Raw genomic sequence first — 15773 nt, forward strand, 5'->3', positions numbered from 1 at the left:
TTCGTGTTCTCTAGATTTAATTACACAGCTTACTTTCTTCATCACTGCCACTTTCTTTCGTTTTTCATCACTTTTATCTTCCTTTTGGCCTACTAATACCAAAGGCCTCTTTTTAAAATTACTATCCAAGGAAGGTTGTTTCTGCCTGCTTATTAAAATGTTCCTGAAATGACTCAGCCAAACGTCATTTACATATTCAAGCGCATGAACTGTGATAATTTTTTCTGGATGTCTTTTTTTTCGACAAAAGCTGCCATTTTATGATAGCGACCTAGAGCCTCTATGGTCATAGGGTCATTCTCCTACCGCTCGCTGCCATAGAACTGTTCCTGAACTTTGAGGGATCTTACTCAAAAGGCAATATTTTTGCTTGCTATGGCTTCTGGTGCCAGAGTCAGCGATACTGTAGCACTTTGAAGGGATGATGGTTTCATCGAAATCTCGGAATCGGGCTAGGTAAATCTTTACCCAGATTCTGCATTCTTGGCGAAAAACGAACACGCTGGGGGCCCTGAAAGAATGTTCCACTAAAGGAAGATCCTTCTCAGTGCCACGTGGAATGACTTAGGCCTACCTGTCGAAGAGTCAGGCCTTTAAAGGTGATCAGCTTTTTTAAGGGGAACCACAGGATCTAATCTTTCTCCGAAACAACTAATGTCCAAACTCGCCTATTTCATCAGAAGGGCTGACCCTGATAGTATGTCATCGGGTCATGACCCTAGGAAAGTTGCCTCTTTAATTTCAAATCCATGTCCTTTGATGAAGGCTTACAGGCTTACACAGGATGAAAATCTTCAAGAGTGTTCTTCAAACATTACTTACGTCAGTTGGAAGAGATTAAACACTTTGTGGTGGCCACTGGTAGCGTGATTGAACCAGATTCTTAAGTGTTGTGCATGGACCCTCATGGCCTAAATAATTGGAACTTCTCAATCTACATTGTGCAAGTGGAATAATGTTCTTATTTGCAATGTGTACTATTCTATAATTTTAAAGAGTCAAAGGTGATATTTTCCTATTATGTTATGAGTGTTACTATTTTACTACTCTATTACATTATTCTAGGTGGGACTTCTCGTAATTTACCATGATCCCCAGATCGTGGCAAAAAGCAAAAAGCCTATCTTTATGGATAAGAAGGAGCTCCCTCGAGTCTGCCAGAAGCAGCCAATTGTCTAGGTATCAAAGTAGACGAATAGCGTTCTTGTGTGCCCAGGTGGACACTAGGGTGAATTCCCATGTGAACACCTTGGATGCTGTGGACAGGCTGAAACACAGCACCTTGAACTGGTATATCTTTCCTCCTAACATGAATCTTAGATACTTCCTTGACAATGGATGAATGGGGATCTAGAAGTACGCATACTTGAGATCTACCAATATTATGAAGTCCTGAGGTCTTATAGCTTGTCTGACAATTTGGGCTGTCTCCATCTTGAATGGGATCTGACGAACTCACTCACTCAAGGTTTAGAAGTCGATGACTGATCTACAGGCCCCAGATAACTTTTTGACTAGAAATAAGTGACTGTAGAAGCCTGGGAACCCTTCTGGGATCTCCTAGAAAGCATCCTTCTCTAATATGCAGTAGTCTGGGCTTTTGCCCATAGGCCCTGCTCCTTCCCAGATCCCCTTGCGTGGAAGTCTGAAATCGACGGATGAAGGTTCAGAGAAGGGAGAGAGTTTGTGAAAGGGACAATGTACCCCTCTCTTAATACAGAAACCAGTCAAGGCTCGGTTATGGGAAACATCCACCTCTGCCATCTGCACTTCAGGCATCCCACTACCAGTGGACTGGCCTGTTTCTCCTACCTCCTCTGTACTTCCTTGAGCCCCTAGGTTGAAAGGGCTGTTTGGGGGCTTGCATCTATTTAGATTGTTTTGCTTGGGAGGTTTTCTTCTTCGGTCCCTGAATGTCAGCCGGAGAAGATCTCTGCGGTGGAGGTAGAGCTGATTAGGAGCGCAAGGGGATTGCCCTATGGAGGAGGGATTCCTGGCTCACCTTTCTCCATGTGTCAGCGACACCCTCGATGTCCTCCACGTTGAACATTGAAGGGCCATCTAAGGGGTCATTATGCAACCTCATCCATTCTCTCTTCAGTACCTGCCTCTGGAATATCAAGACCACCACATCGCAGCATCTCAAAACCTAGTTGTCCCGCTGATTAACGACATTCTTATTCAAGAACTCAAGAGTCCTGGCTCCCAAGAGGAAGAAGGCTAGCAGCACTTCCTTCCTCTGAGGGATGGAGAGTTACTCGTTCTTAACGAGATAACTTACCTTCCCTAACCAGAAGTCCAACCACGAAACGAATTACAAGGAACATCTTTCAACCTGCTCCATGTTGGCGGTGTCACCCGCAGAGAAATGCACTGGCAGAGTTGCCAGTTTGGCCAAAGGTAAAATTCTGGGTCACTGCTAAGAATGCTGGATCTAATGGTAGAGATGAGTTGTTTTCTACCATTTTGGGGTACTTCCTCTACTGTATGTACGTCAGAGGAAGCAAATGAGACGAATCAGCCGAACGAAGAGATTTGAAGTTTCCTGCCACTTGGATGCGAACCCTCTTCCTTGCTACTTTGACCCCCCTTGCCCAAGGTAAGGCTATAATAGTCTTGTGGGTCTTGGGGTGTCACAGAAGAGGTCTAGGACCATGTTCTTTCCCTCTACCAGGACCTGATCCGGCTCCCCCAGATTGTTCACTCTCCTAATGCAGGTGAGAACTTGAAAAGAGAGTTGATCTGCATATTTTTGCTCCAGGGGGGGATATCTTTGGGCTCAAGGACGCCGGCAGCGTTCCTTCTGAATGTTCAGATCCATCATCGAATGGTTCTACCTTCTCCGAGCTAGCACCCATAGCATCCCAGGGAGGGTCAAGGTCATCAACAGAGTTCATTTTGTTGGAGGTCTGAGCCCTCGGAAGGAGACCATTATGCTCCGGTCTTACAATGGAAGACGTTGGAACCGTGGAACGTTCCCCTCGAGATTGACATTCATCCGTAGAACCTAAATTCCTGGGTAAAGTTTTCATGTCCTTTCTTTCCCTTAAGCGGATATAGAAGCCCTCATGAAGGAAAGAACTCTCCTTCTTCTCTGTATCCTTAGGTCTTGCAGCTTTGGAGGAGGTAGAAGGAGGACCCTCTGTCACTTGGCAGAGGGTTCCAGGGGGCTACATTTTATAGGCAAAAGCCTATAGTTGTCTGTGTAAGTGATCTCCCTCAGATATCTCAAACCCCTACTCTTACAAGGATGTACGTTATCCCCCGGAAGGGGTGGGGGGTGCTTGCCTTCTGGTTCCTTCTCTTCTTTGGAACGACTGGGATTAATCCTTACCTCTCCCAGACAGGGTCTTAGTTAGTAGGAGCTTTGGTCTTTTGGTATACTTAGTACCAGGAAGACACCTTTGGCTTAGGAAGAGGTAGAGAATGATGTTGCCTAGCATCACTACTGCGCCTAGGGTCAGATGTGCCTGCACTCCCTAGGGAGGATTCCAGCGGGATGATAAGAGTGACGGGTGAAGGATCCCTTGGGGAACTAGTGATCGAACCTGATACTACCCGTTTCAATGCCACTCGTGCCTGCCTGTTTCCTTGGTCTATGGTCTGTGGTCCTCTTCCCGGTGGAAGAAAATGCCATCAACTTGTCTTACTGGAAGCTTGATTAGAGCAAGAAAACCTACTCTCTTTTGTGAGGGAATGTGCTGATCCTCTCGCAAAATAGATAAACTATATGGCGAATGTTAGCGAGGCAAGTACTGATAGAGCATGTTTGCGAGTGCGCTCTTGTCAATTCACACAGGTAAGATTTTGTCTACATGTGCGCATTAGTCTACCTTCGCACTGCGCACTGGATGCACTAACAAGGTAGAGTTCACCTTTGCTCCAGACAAAGTATCTAGCGTGTGCGTGTCTAGATGTAAAGACTCGTTAGAAGGAGCAATGCATGTAACAATAGCACACATGCCTTCTTCCAGCAGATGAGCTTGCTCTTCCATCTTGCTAGATAGTAGAGTGCTCAACTCTGCTCAAGAATCATCCTCGGAAAGTTGGTCAATGAGCCCACTTGCTAGCGTGTTTAGGAGAGAGACTCCTACTCACCTTTTCCATAACATGAGAATGACGCGCTTATTTTCTTTCCTGTAAGGCCGAAGAAAGGCAGGCGGTTGCTCCTCGCTTACGTGCAAGCACTAAGTCAGGTTGTTCTTACAAGAAGGAAAACTTAAGGGGGCAAGCTTGCAAGAGATTGTAATCACATAGCGTGTATTGTGTCCTATTGACACGACAACAAGGAAGAGTAATCGCAGGCAATCGCCTCCCACCGTCATCGTCCAGCTCCGAAAAGTTGTGCTCTGATGGGCTAAAGCAGTGGTTCTCAATCTTTTTCAGTTGATGGCACCCTAAACTGATGTAACCATTACTGTGGCACCCCTTCTTCACCACCCCACCATACCTCATGAATTAACTTATTTGATGAATATAATTACTGTACTAGTGGCTTTGAATCAATTAAGTAGAAACGTCGCTATATAGAACACTAGATATTATCATTATTTTCATTATCATCCATAATCAAACCAAATCCAGCACCACCGTACAATGCATAATACAAAGAGCATATTAGAAGATTTGAAGTAAAGAGTTATGAATGCAGACTAAATAAAAAGAAAAGGGTAATCACCCTTCAGCAAAGAAGAAAAAAAAACCACCTATTTTAGTGAGATGTGTGTGCTTGATGCGACTGACAGATCCGTTTCACATTGGGTTGAATGGTGGACAAACATACTCTCATTTCTTCCTCAAGAGTTTTCAGCCTTCCCCTTTTGTTAGTTTTAATGTTTGCTAGAGCAGAAAACCCCAACTCACTTTGGTAAGAAATAGAGAACTGGATTAACATTACCAGAGCTTTTTTGGCAACATGAGGATACTTAGTCTTGATCTGAACCCAGAATTCGTCAAGAGGCAGCTGCATGTGCAATAACTTTAGATCACGATCATGACGCAATTTCATTAACTGCTCTTCTTCAATGAGGGTAAGCTGAGATTGGGTAGATATAGATGCAACAAATGGGTTTTTTATCCAGTCATAGTTTTCAGTGCATATATCTGGGATATAGTGCTGAAGTTGTTTTTCCAGTACTGCAAGATGCTCAAAAATAATGGGCGTTATCTCACCACTGTTTGCTGCTACTGCAACATGTGAGAACATGTCCAAATTGCCTTCTTTTACTTTGCCACCCCACAGTTGCAGTTTTTCTTTCAGCGCTTTAATTTTATCAGTGGAAGATAAAACATTTTCTGATTTTCCTTGCATGCTGGCATTTACCTTGTTTAAAAGTTCAAAGATGTCAGCTAGATAAGACAATTTTGCACACCAAGTGTCATCTGCCAGTGAATCACAAAATTCCTCTTGTTGTTCAAGAGTGAAAAAAGTAAGCATCTCTTCCTTCAGTTCGCATACTCGTGACAATACTTTTCCTCTGGACAGCCATCGTGCTTCCGTATGTAGAAGAAGGTTCAAATGTTTTGCCTCAAGCTCTTCGCACAGCTTAGTAAACAGACGAGACTTCAGCGGTCGACTTTTTATAAAGTTCACCATTTTTACAACTTTTTCCAGCACAGATTTTATATTATTGCTAATTGTCTTTGCAACCAGCGCTTCACGATGAAGAAAGCAATGTGTTGTTATCACACTGATGTTTTCTCTCTTCACTAATGACACAAATCCTTTAATTGAGCCAATCATGGCAGGTGCCCCATCTGTACAAATCCCAACACACGATTGCCAGGTCAAACCAACTGATTTTAAGTACTCACTTAATGTAGAGAAAATATCATTGCCTGTTGTAGTTTCCTTAAGTTCTTTACAACAAAAGAATTGGTTCACTATTTTAACATCATGAATGTACCGAACGAATACCATATTTTTGAGCCATACCTCCAATGTCTGTGGACTCATCTACCTGAAGTGCAAACATTTCACTTTCTGTCACAGATGTACATACAGTTTCCTCTATGTCTGCTGACATATCATGAATCCGTCTGCTAATGGTACTATCCGAAACGGGAATTTTCCTCACTTTTTTTTCTGCTTCACTTCCAAACATTGTTTTTACTATGGCACTACATGCAGGTAGAATCAGAGTCTCTGCTATTGTATGAGGTTTCATGCTTTTAACAACTAACTCTGTACCTAAGTAACTGGCCTCTTGTGCTTTATCAGCAACTTTGACTTTCTTAGAAAACATCGCACTTTGTTTTTGCTCACTTAAAAGTCCTTCAAAGTAGGACCGAGGCTTGTTAGCAAGATGATTATGTTTCAGAGTTAAATGCCTCTTTAATTTACTGTGTACCATTGCTTCATTAGCTAATTTATCACCACAAATAACACATAAAGGCATAGGAGTAACTTCATCACCACACCAGAAGAATCCAAAACTTAAATAATTATCCAAGTAGGAGCGATTTTTCTTGCCTTTTTTTTTTTTAAAGTTGATGTACTTGTTGTTGGAATGGCCAAATCCTTTTCGCTCACAAACCCACTTTCGTCTCTTTCTTCACCCTCACCACTAACTTCATGTCTTCTCTTCTTAATGACAAACTTATCCATCATAAGGTATGTTAGAAGCACGATACTGTTAGAAACAATTGTAATATAACCCCAGAAACAGCAAAGAACTTATGCCTTGAGGTATTATGCCTCACTGACTCGTGAGTGGAAAACTGGGGTTATACAAAGCCGACGAGAACCGAACACGTATCGGACGGGCAACGAGTATGAACAGAGTCGACTGTTACACTTTATTATTACTATTTTTGTTGTTGTTGTTATATTATCATTATTTATTATTACTATTAATATTATTATTAGCAAAAGTGTTGTTATATTATTATCATTATTCATTATTACTATTACTATTATTATTAGCAATAATAGTAGTAGTAGTAGTAGTAGTAGTAGTAGTAGTTGTTGTTGTTGTTGTTGTTGTTGTATTGTACAAGTATAGAAAAGGAAATATCAACCTCTATTTGCGAGAAATGTTTGAGCATGTAACTTCATACCTACACTGATAATTATATGAAGACTTTTGGAAACTTTTTTTTTTCAAATGTTCATCAAGACGATAAAGCCAAGACAAAACTCATGACAATTTTGCGGCACCCCTAGGCGCTGTCTATGGCACCCAAGGGTGCCACGGCACCCAGTTTGAGAATCACTGGGCTAAAGAAAGGCATAGACAAGTCCAACGCCCTTTGGTGGAATCTCCGGGGGTGGGGGTTGGGGGAACGACCACTCAGGAGAAGGCCGTCTCTCTCGCAGGAGGGAGTGACGATCAACTCTTTTTGCTCCAGATGGAAAATCTCCTTGTGGGTAAGGAGCTTGCTGATTAGAAGCTGGTGAAGTGGATCTTTCCCTCGGAAGGGAAGATCCCTCAACACCTGGTGAGGAACACTCCTCCCTCGGAGGGGAAGATTGTTCAACACCTTGGGGGGCAGACCCTCCAGGCAGTTCACTTTGTCTTCCTTTCAGTCGGGTGAACCCAGCCAAAAGAACGATTCCATGAACCGCCTTTGGGATATATCAGAAGCTAGATCCTGGGTCCCACCCAGAGGGGTTACCCATTAAGTTACTCCGAGGAGTACTTGTCAACAACTGCTCTCGCCCATCTATCAAAGTAGAGTGAACATCAGGGCAAGCAGAAGCTGAGGCCTAAACTGTTGAGCGAGTGCAAAACTCTTTGGGTCAAAGACCTTTGGAGTCTTGAGGGGAAAAATCAACCCCTGGGAAGGATGTTTGCTCCCGTCGCATGCCCAGCTGCAAGACCTCTTGCAACCTTACTTTGCACGGGTAACCTGTGAGCCCTGTTTCTCTAGGGGAAACAATGGAGGCCCCTGACAAGCAAGGTAGTCCCAAGGTCACATGGGCGTCACTCATACTTGTTCTACATAGGGGAAGAAAAATAAGCAGTCATTGCAGAGAGATCAGGGTGAGGGAAAATGATTGTGCGAGATTTCCTCTCTTTCGAGGCTGACCTCAAAGGGAAAGGATCCCTCTTTGCCTTCTTCTTCCATCACCTACTGAATCTTGTCCACTGGTAGGGCAACCACTCACTACACATTGAACAAGGAGACTCTTACATGCAAGAGTGACCCCTACACATAGTACTGAAACTGAGGATCCATCTCCTCAGCAGACATGAAAATACCGTAACGGCGCTATTCGTTACTCAGACAAACCTGCATTCTTGGATCTCACGGGCAGTCAAACCTGACAAAAAAGAAATGAAAAAGGAAAATTATTTGCTTTTTAGGCCAGTTGTAATTAAATGAAAATATTTATTTTATGGTTTATCGGAGGAGTCAGATATGTCTGCACACCACCTAGCTGAAATAAAAAGTGACTGTGTTTACTAGTACGGGTGTGAGCAGGTTGGTACCTTACTCCCACTATCCCCTCCCGCTAACTAGAGAAGTGTAGTTACACCTTGCAAAATCTTAATGGCTGGTTTTCAGTTAGTGCAAAAACAATACTGCTATGTAAAGAGTGCAAGGTTTGTATCCAGTGCCGGAACAAATACATTTTATTCCTTAAGAGGTTTGATTTGGAAGAAAATGCCCTAGTACAATTTTATTACTAGGAAGAAGGCTGTGCTCCAGGTAGGCTAATGGTTTTGTATAATACATTTTTTTTTCTGATTTTACTGAAATATTTTTCCTAAAGATACTGTATAATAAAACTATGGTACAGTACACAGAGTTATTAGGATAAGATTTCAAGAACACTTACGCAATTTATAAATATAATAGAAATATCAGAAATTCTGTCTGGCATTTTTATCTTATTCATAAATTGCGTACAGTATGTATTCTTTAGATCTAAATCTAACAATTGTGTGTTCAAAGTCCTGCCAATCCTTGACAATGTCCAAGGAGTTCAACCATCTATTCAAGTACTGCACGATAATATGAAGGTACACCTTATCAGTTTTCTAATCGATAGATCAGGGTTCATCAAGAACTTCAAAGCACATCACAGCAAACAGTTTATGGTGGGACTCTAATCAGCCTTAGATGACAATCCCAACCTGGAAGTCATGCAGCACTTGAAGTCCTTCACTGCTGTTGACTTGTTTTGTATGGTAGAAGAGTTCTTCAGAAAGGTGAAGCCACAGACATTAAATGGCTGCTGGAAACACCTGTGGCCCGACTGTATGAAGGATCCAATCCTGAAAATGTCTTTAACCAAACGCTCAAGAAGACCAGGGCATTGCCACAGAAAGTAACCGCTAAAGGCTTCCAGGAAGAGGCTGAAGACTAGTTCTTGTAGTTGCTTGATGGGTATGATTTTGAGCTGCCCAAGGTGGAACTTGCACCCAGCAAGTGAAGAATAGAAAGAAAACGACGACATAAGTAAAAAATAAAGAGGATGGCATCACACTTGAAACATTGGGGGAGGTATTTAATCACATAAAGGAATTGAAAAATAATGTCTACAGTATGGACCAGTCCATGTTGAGCACCCTCAAGCTCATGTGTACCTTAGAAGAGAGTTTTTCTCCATGTAAAACCATCATAGAGGAGATGAGACAAATGAATACTGTCAATTTTTTTTTTTACCTTAAAAAGGAAACCTCCTCTAACCACCGAATCCCCTCTCCGGCAACCCCACTGGAACTTCAAGGTAGCAATATCATCGATGATGATGGTGTTGACAAACCTTCTTGCCCTTTCCCCACATATGTCAAGTAGGGCAATTTTGAGTTTGCTTATGGGCTATAGACAGTATTTTATACACTGCAGTATTAAATTTCTCATTTTTTCCGGCAGGTTTTAATGTTAATGACACATTTTTTTTCTTTCCAGCATTAATGACAGGTTCACTTAGACTTGTGCTCCATTCACTCACAAGTAATTGCACAACTTTTAATCCTCACCCACTTCATTACGTTTTATGTAATATACTTTTTAGTCCATATGTTAAATTAACAATGATCTTATTAATCACAGTATGAAAGAGAAAGAAAGAGAGACACTTGGTAGTAAAAATAAATTTCCAGCAAAAAGGGCATGTATTACTTTTTATTTACAACAGTGATAACGAATCTACTAAACATTCACCATATAATTTTCACGACATAACCGGACATGGAGGATCATCTTTGCAGAATAATTGTAGTGTATTCCTTTAATATAATTTTTTAATACTGTTTGATGTACCATTCATCAGGCTTCTGTTATATAATGACCCCATGTACAGTAATAGAGTACTGTACTTCACTGTAATGTTTTTCATGTGTGGTTGCAAGTTTAGACCTCAAAATAGCAGTGAGGTGCAAGGGAAGATACGCTAAAGCACAGTAGATCTTCCAGTTTTGACAAATCTTCTATAAATTCACCACGCAAAAAGAGTGGTGACTGGATAAGAGTGGATGGGCACTTCAATATTTCAGGCAAAACCACACATCAGGCATATATAATATGATAAATACAGTAAAGGGCTAAGAACACATCCTTAAGGAACTCCAGATATTGCAATACAGATTTGTATTGCCTACCTATAAAAACTCGTTGCAATTATTGGACAAAAATTCATTGATAATACCAATTATATGAGTCACCAACTCCAATTTCATTAGGTTTGAAAATGAATCTTATGATTAACAGCATTAAAAGCAGCACTTAAGTCTAGATCAACTATAAAAAAGAATTATCACAATCAAGAAATTTCTGCATAACACTGGAAATATAAACTATGGTATTGTAGTTTATATTACTTTACAATGGTAAGTGTACATTACTAATCCAATTCTAGTACAAGGTAAGATGATGCATGACATGTAAGTTATCTCTACAACTCATACGTATATGTACCAACAAAACACTGTTGTTTGTATCTAACAAGACTCAATGATACTTTAGTGTATAATATGGTATTATATATACAGTAATGTTACAACAGTATTGCTTCATTAGCTAAGGTGACCCGGCATTACTCGTAAGTGATCACTGTCTTTGCAAGGTTGCCTCATAACCCTCTAAGATTGTCACCTAACATGTAGCCTGTATCTACTGTACAGTAAGGTATTTTGTATATAGTACGGTACTATAAATACACTATTAGTAGTTCTTTTTCAATGAACGTATGAATATCCTAGGAGAATTGCAACAGTAAAAATAAGATTTCAAATAATTACTGTACAGTAAGGCACAGTACAGTAGTAGTGTTCATTGAATATGAAGTGTACACTATTCATACCTGTACTGTGTAGTAGAAATCCTAACGTAACATATGTAAATTAAGACCTGCTGATCCTCAACACAATACACAAGGCATTTTCAATTTGGATCAAGCCCTTTTCCCTCATCCCTTCTAAACAGTCTTTGCACTGTGAGAGCTACATGCCACCAAAGCAGCAAGAATGTTCTTTACATTCTTCTAGATTTACCTCACGGTACTCTTATTCAGCCCAAAAAGTCGAACTACGGCTGCATAAGACATCCCTTCCTTGCACTTGTTGAGGACTTTTATCATCTCTTTAATAGTCATAACCTATGCCCCTTAGTGAGTTAGTGATACATTGAGAAGATGGAAGCAGCTCTCTTTAAAGGTTTTAAGCACTGCTCATGAATGGTAGATGCAAAGGACAGAGACATTGCCGTAGCAAGCAGGACAATATCCTAGAGACTAACCAAATATACCTATGATCAGTATCCAAGCCCCTTCTCCACCCAAGCTAGGTCCAGAGAGAGCCAGGCAATTGCTGCTGATGACAGCAGGTCGACCCATAGGTTCCCCCAAAATCACTATGCTTAGCTCACAAGGGTGGTGAGATTACAGCTAAAAAAAAAAAAACCTCTAATTTGAGTGGGAATCTAATTGCAGTCCAGCAAGCGCCAGGCAGAGACATTTCCAATATGCCATCGCAAAGGAGCAAGGTGTCAATAAAAGAAGCACACTGGTTGCTTGACAAACACTTGTGGAAGATGCTTTTGCAATGAAGGTTCTGGGAGAGTGAAACCAAGTCAGCCCGAGAGGTTGTGTCGTGTAGGGAGGGAAACAGTGCAAAGTTCCACGGGAAGTTTTATAATGTCCGGCTACACATAGCAGTGCTAACAATGAAAAATTTAAACTTTATTTAAATATTATGAGGATTTCTGTACCGTGACAAATTGAAACTGCGATGTTGGAACCTGGAACCTGCGATAACAGAAGACTGATTGTATTTAAGTGAGTGATATATATATATATATATATATATATATATATATATATATATATATATATATATATATATATATATATATATATATATATATATATATATATATATATATATATGTGTGTGTGTGTGTGTGTGTGTGTGTGTGTGTGTGTGTGTGTGTGTGTGTGTGTGTGTGTGTGAAGAAATATATATTCATTTATTTAATTTTTGAGTGGGAACTTGTTGTTCCGGGAAAGTCTCCCTACATCATGTAAGCAAAGATCAGCAGGGGAGTAAAAGGAGCACTATCACTCAGGGCACAAACACCCTGTTAATGACTTTAATGATGTAGTTCACATACCTTCACTTTAAATGAAAAATAACTGTACTCTGTCCAGAGGCCTGAAAACTCTACACGTGAAATAATAGTAATTTGATGCCTACCTTAGCTTTGTCAGGTCTAAAACTATCTCACTCTTAGGCTTTGTTTCGCCTCCGTCCCAGGGACCCTAGTAAGATGCAGGACAGGAATGTACGTTAATAATGGAGACAATGACAATGGATGGGAGCAGTGATGTATTGTAGGAAAGTATAAGTTAAAGATAAGGATCTTTACCTTCAAAGCATAGAATGTATATTAAGTCACTCACTAACACACTATTACTTTTCAGGTATTTAGACTTACTCCTTTAAATATATTGGGTATACTGTCCCGTGATTAGATATCAATGTTAGACAATTAAATAAAAATGGGAGAAGTGATACAAAGCTGTAATTAACCTAATCTTGTTACTTTATTATACAAATTTACATGCTTAAACGGACATCTTAACATCAAGCAAAAGAGGTTAAAACAAACACAAAATGAAATAAAAGAAATGCAACTTAGCAAAATCCAAAGGCAAGCAAAGCACGCGTGACTCGAGGTCTCTTGCAATAGCAAATGATTGCAATGGGCTCGGGCATGTAGTCTTGTGACCCGGAGACTTGACTAGTCTCTAAAGCAAAAAGTTATACACAGAACTTGTACACATAATCCCATGCACTGAGCCCGAATTGCATAAAAGCCAGTTAAATCTAAATCAAGTGAAAAGGAATCTGAGCTAATCAAAAATGGGGGAAAACTAAGTGGGCACGTGATTTACCTGCACTCCTTACTTTACTGCTGGAAAAGCCCTTAATAGTTGTGGAAGGGATAGTTTGCACCTTTGACTGGCCCACCTCTGGAATCCTCGCTTGTTGGCAGATTGAGTATCACTGACACAGTTCCCAGGATCGTATTCTTCCCTCTCTCCAGCCGACAGGATACCAGTACTCCTCTCCTGTGTCCCCTGTTTGGTGGAAGTTGAGTTGAGGGGTGACCCAGAGATGCAGAGATTGACTGACCTGGTCGGTCAGCCGATCACAACCACGGCTCTTGCACGAATGGGGCGACCATCAGGTCGCGTTGCCTCATCTGGGTTTATCTTCCAAACAGGTGAGGGTCATTGGGCGTAGGATAACGCCATTCAGGTGCCATATCGCGACTTTAGGGCAAGGCAATGTATCATTGTAAGGAGGCTGGATTCTGTGCAAAATACGAAGAGAAATCTTGCAGCTCTCAGGGAATATATATACATAGTAATCCTACCTATTCTGGCTTACTGAAAATTAACATTTTAAATGAATAAGTAGCAAATGGCTGTTGATATGGGCATACATCTTAAGATTAATCAAACCTGAATAGGTACTGAGAGGTAAAAGCTGCTTTTAAGTCGGCAGTATTGAAATTACATTCAAAACCAGTGTAAAGATTTATCTCGACACACGTACCTTAAAGAAAGAACCATCGTACGCCGGCGTAAGGCCTTTGTTGCGTTTCTACACTGTGACTTTATGAACATAGCGTACAGTATTGTCAACGAGTTAAATTAGCGAACTCTACCAGTGTTTCGGCAAAGAAAACGTAAAGTATGGGAGAGAAAGTTTTAGGGGTAACTACAATATTAGGAGCGAGACCACATACTTAGGGAAAGAAATGAAGGAAAATTCTTCACTATATATATATATATATATATATATATATATATATATATATATATATATATATATATATATATATATATATATATATATATATATATATATATATATATATATATGTATATATATATATATGACACACACACTTAAACAGTCAACCCTCTGTTATTGCAGGTTCTGAAATTAGGGTTTTAATATATATATATATATATATATATATATATATATATATATATATATATATATATATATATATATATATATATATATATATATATGTATGTATGTATGTATGTATGTATGTATGTATGTATGTATGTATGTATATATATATATATATATATATATATATATATATATATATATATATATATATATATATATATATGACACACACACTTAAACAGTCAACCCTCTGTTATTGCAGGTTCTGAAATTAGGGTTTTGATATATATATATATATATATATATATATATATATATATATATATATATATATATATATATATATGTGTGTGTGTGTGTGTGTATGTGTGTGTGTGTGTGTGTGTGTGTGTGTGTGTGTGTGTGGAGAATTTTTTATGTTCTGGGTGGGAACTTAGTCCGGGAAAGTCTCCTTATAACAGTTACATAAAGTTCAACAGGGGAGGATAATGAGTACTTACTCTCGGGGCACAACACCCTGCTAATACTTTACTGTCACAATTTACTAACCTTCACTCTCAAATACAAAAGGGGGAAATTTAATGTCCAGAGGCCGCAGAACTCCACACGTGAAATATATAAATAATTTATGGCCTACTCTAGCTTTGTCAGGTCTATAGTCATCTTATTCTTAGGCTCTGTTCCGACTCCGTCCCAGCTACCCCAATGAGATGCTGGACAGGTATTTTACGTTAATGTAATGAAGACAAAATCCAAAATGGGAGCAGAGATGTAAAGTGGTTTAAAATTTTAAAGATAAGGATCTTTACCTTCGAACCAATTATATTAATGCAAAGTTCCTCGCTGTTACCACCTATAGACTTACTTAAGTTTACTCTTTAAATATTGGATATTTTGTCCCGTGATCAACTATTCAATTCACACATTAAAATAAATGAGGGAGCAAAATTACGAAAGAGATTTAATTAACCTAATATTGATTTATTTTACAATTTTACATCAAAACAAAACGGACATCTTAACAACACAAAAGTATCATAACAGAAATGCAAATTGAAAGCAATTTAAAATAATGAAAATTATTAGTTAGACACGTGATCTGCAAATAATTAATAATCAAAATGGGGTCGGACACGTGCCCCATGTGACCCAGAGATTGTGCTAGTCTCCAAGCAAGAAATAATAACGGAAAAATATTTACACACAATCCCACTGCACACAGTCCGAATAGTGTAAAAGCCAGTTATTCTAAGCAAGTTAAAATTAGTCTAAGCTAAGAAAAAATGGGGGAATAACTATGGCCATTGATGTAGTACCTGCACTCCTTTGAAGAATAGTCCTATGCTTGTGATAGCTATTGACCTGGTTGCACTTTGCACTCCTGAC

General features: G+C 39.7%; 1 protein-coding gene across 1 annotated transcript; it reads right to left on the minus strand.

Annotated features, from left to right (window-relative positions):
* Positions 1-5894: 5894 nt before the first annotated feature.
* On the minus strand, positions 5895-6398 carry LOC137659074 (protein FAM200B-like). Its single transcript, XM_068394161.1, has one exon. The coding sequence runs from the start codon at positions 6396-6398 to the stop codon at positions 5895-5897; it is 504 nt and encodes a 167-aa protein (XP_068250262.1).
* Positions 6399-15773: the final 9375 nt, after the last annotated feature.

This window comes from Palaemon carinicauda, chromosome 19 (genome assembly GCF_036898095.1).
Source record: "Palaemon carinicauda isolate YSFRI2023 chromosome 19, ASM3689809v2, whole genome shotgun sequence".
Lineage (NCBI taxonomy): Eukaryota > Metazoa > Arthropoda > Malacostraca > Decapoda > Palaemonidae > Palaemon > Palaemon carinicauda.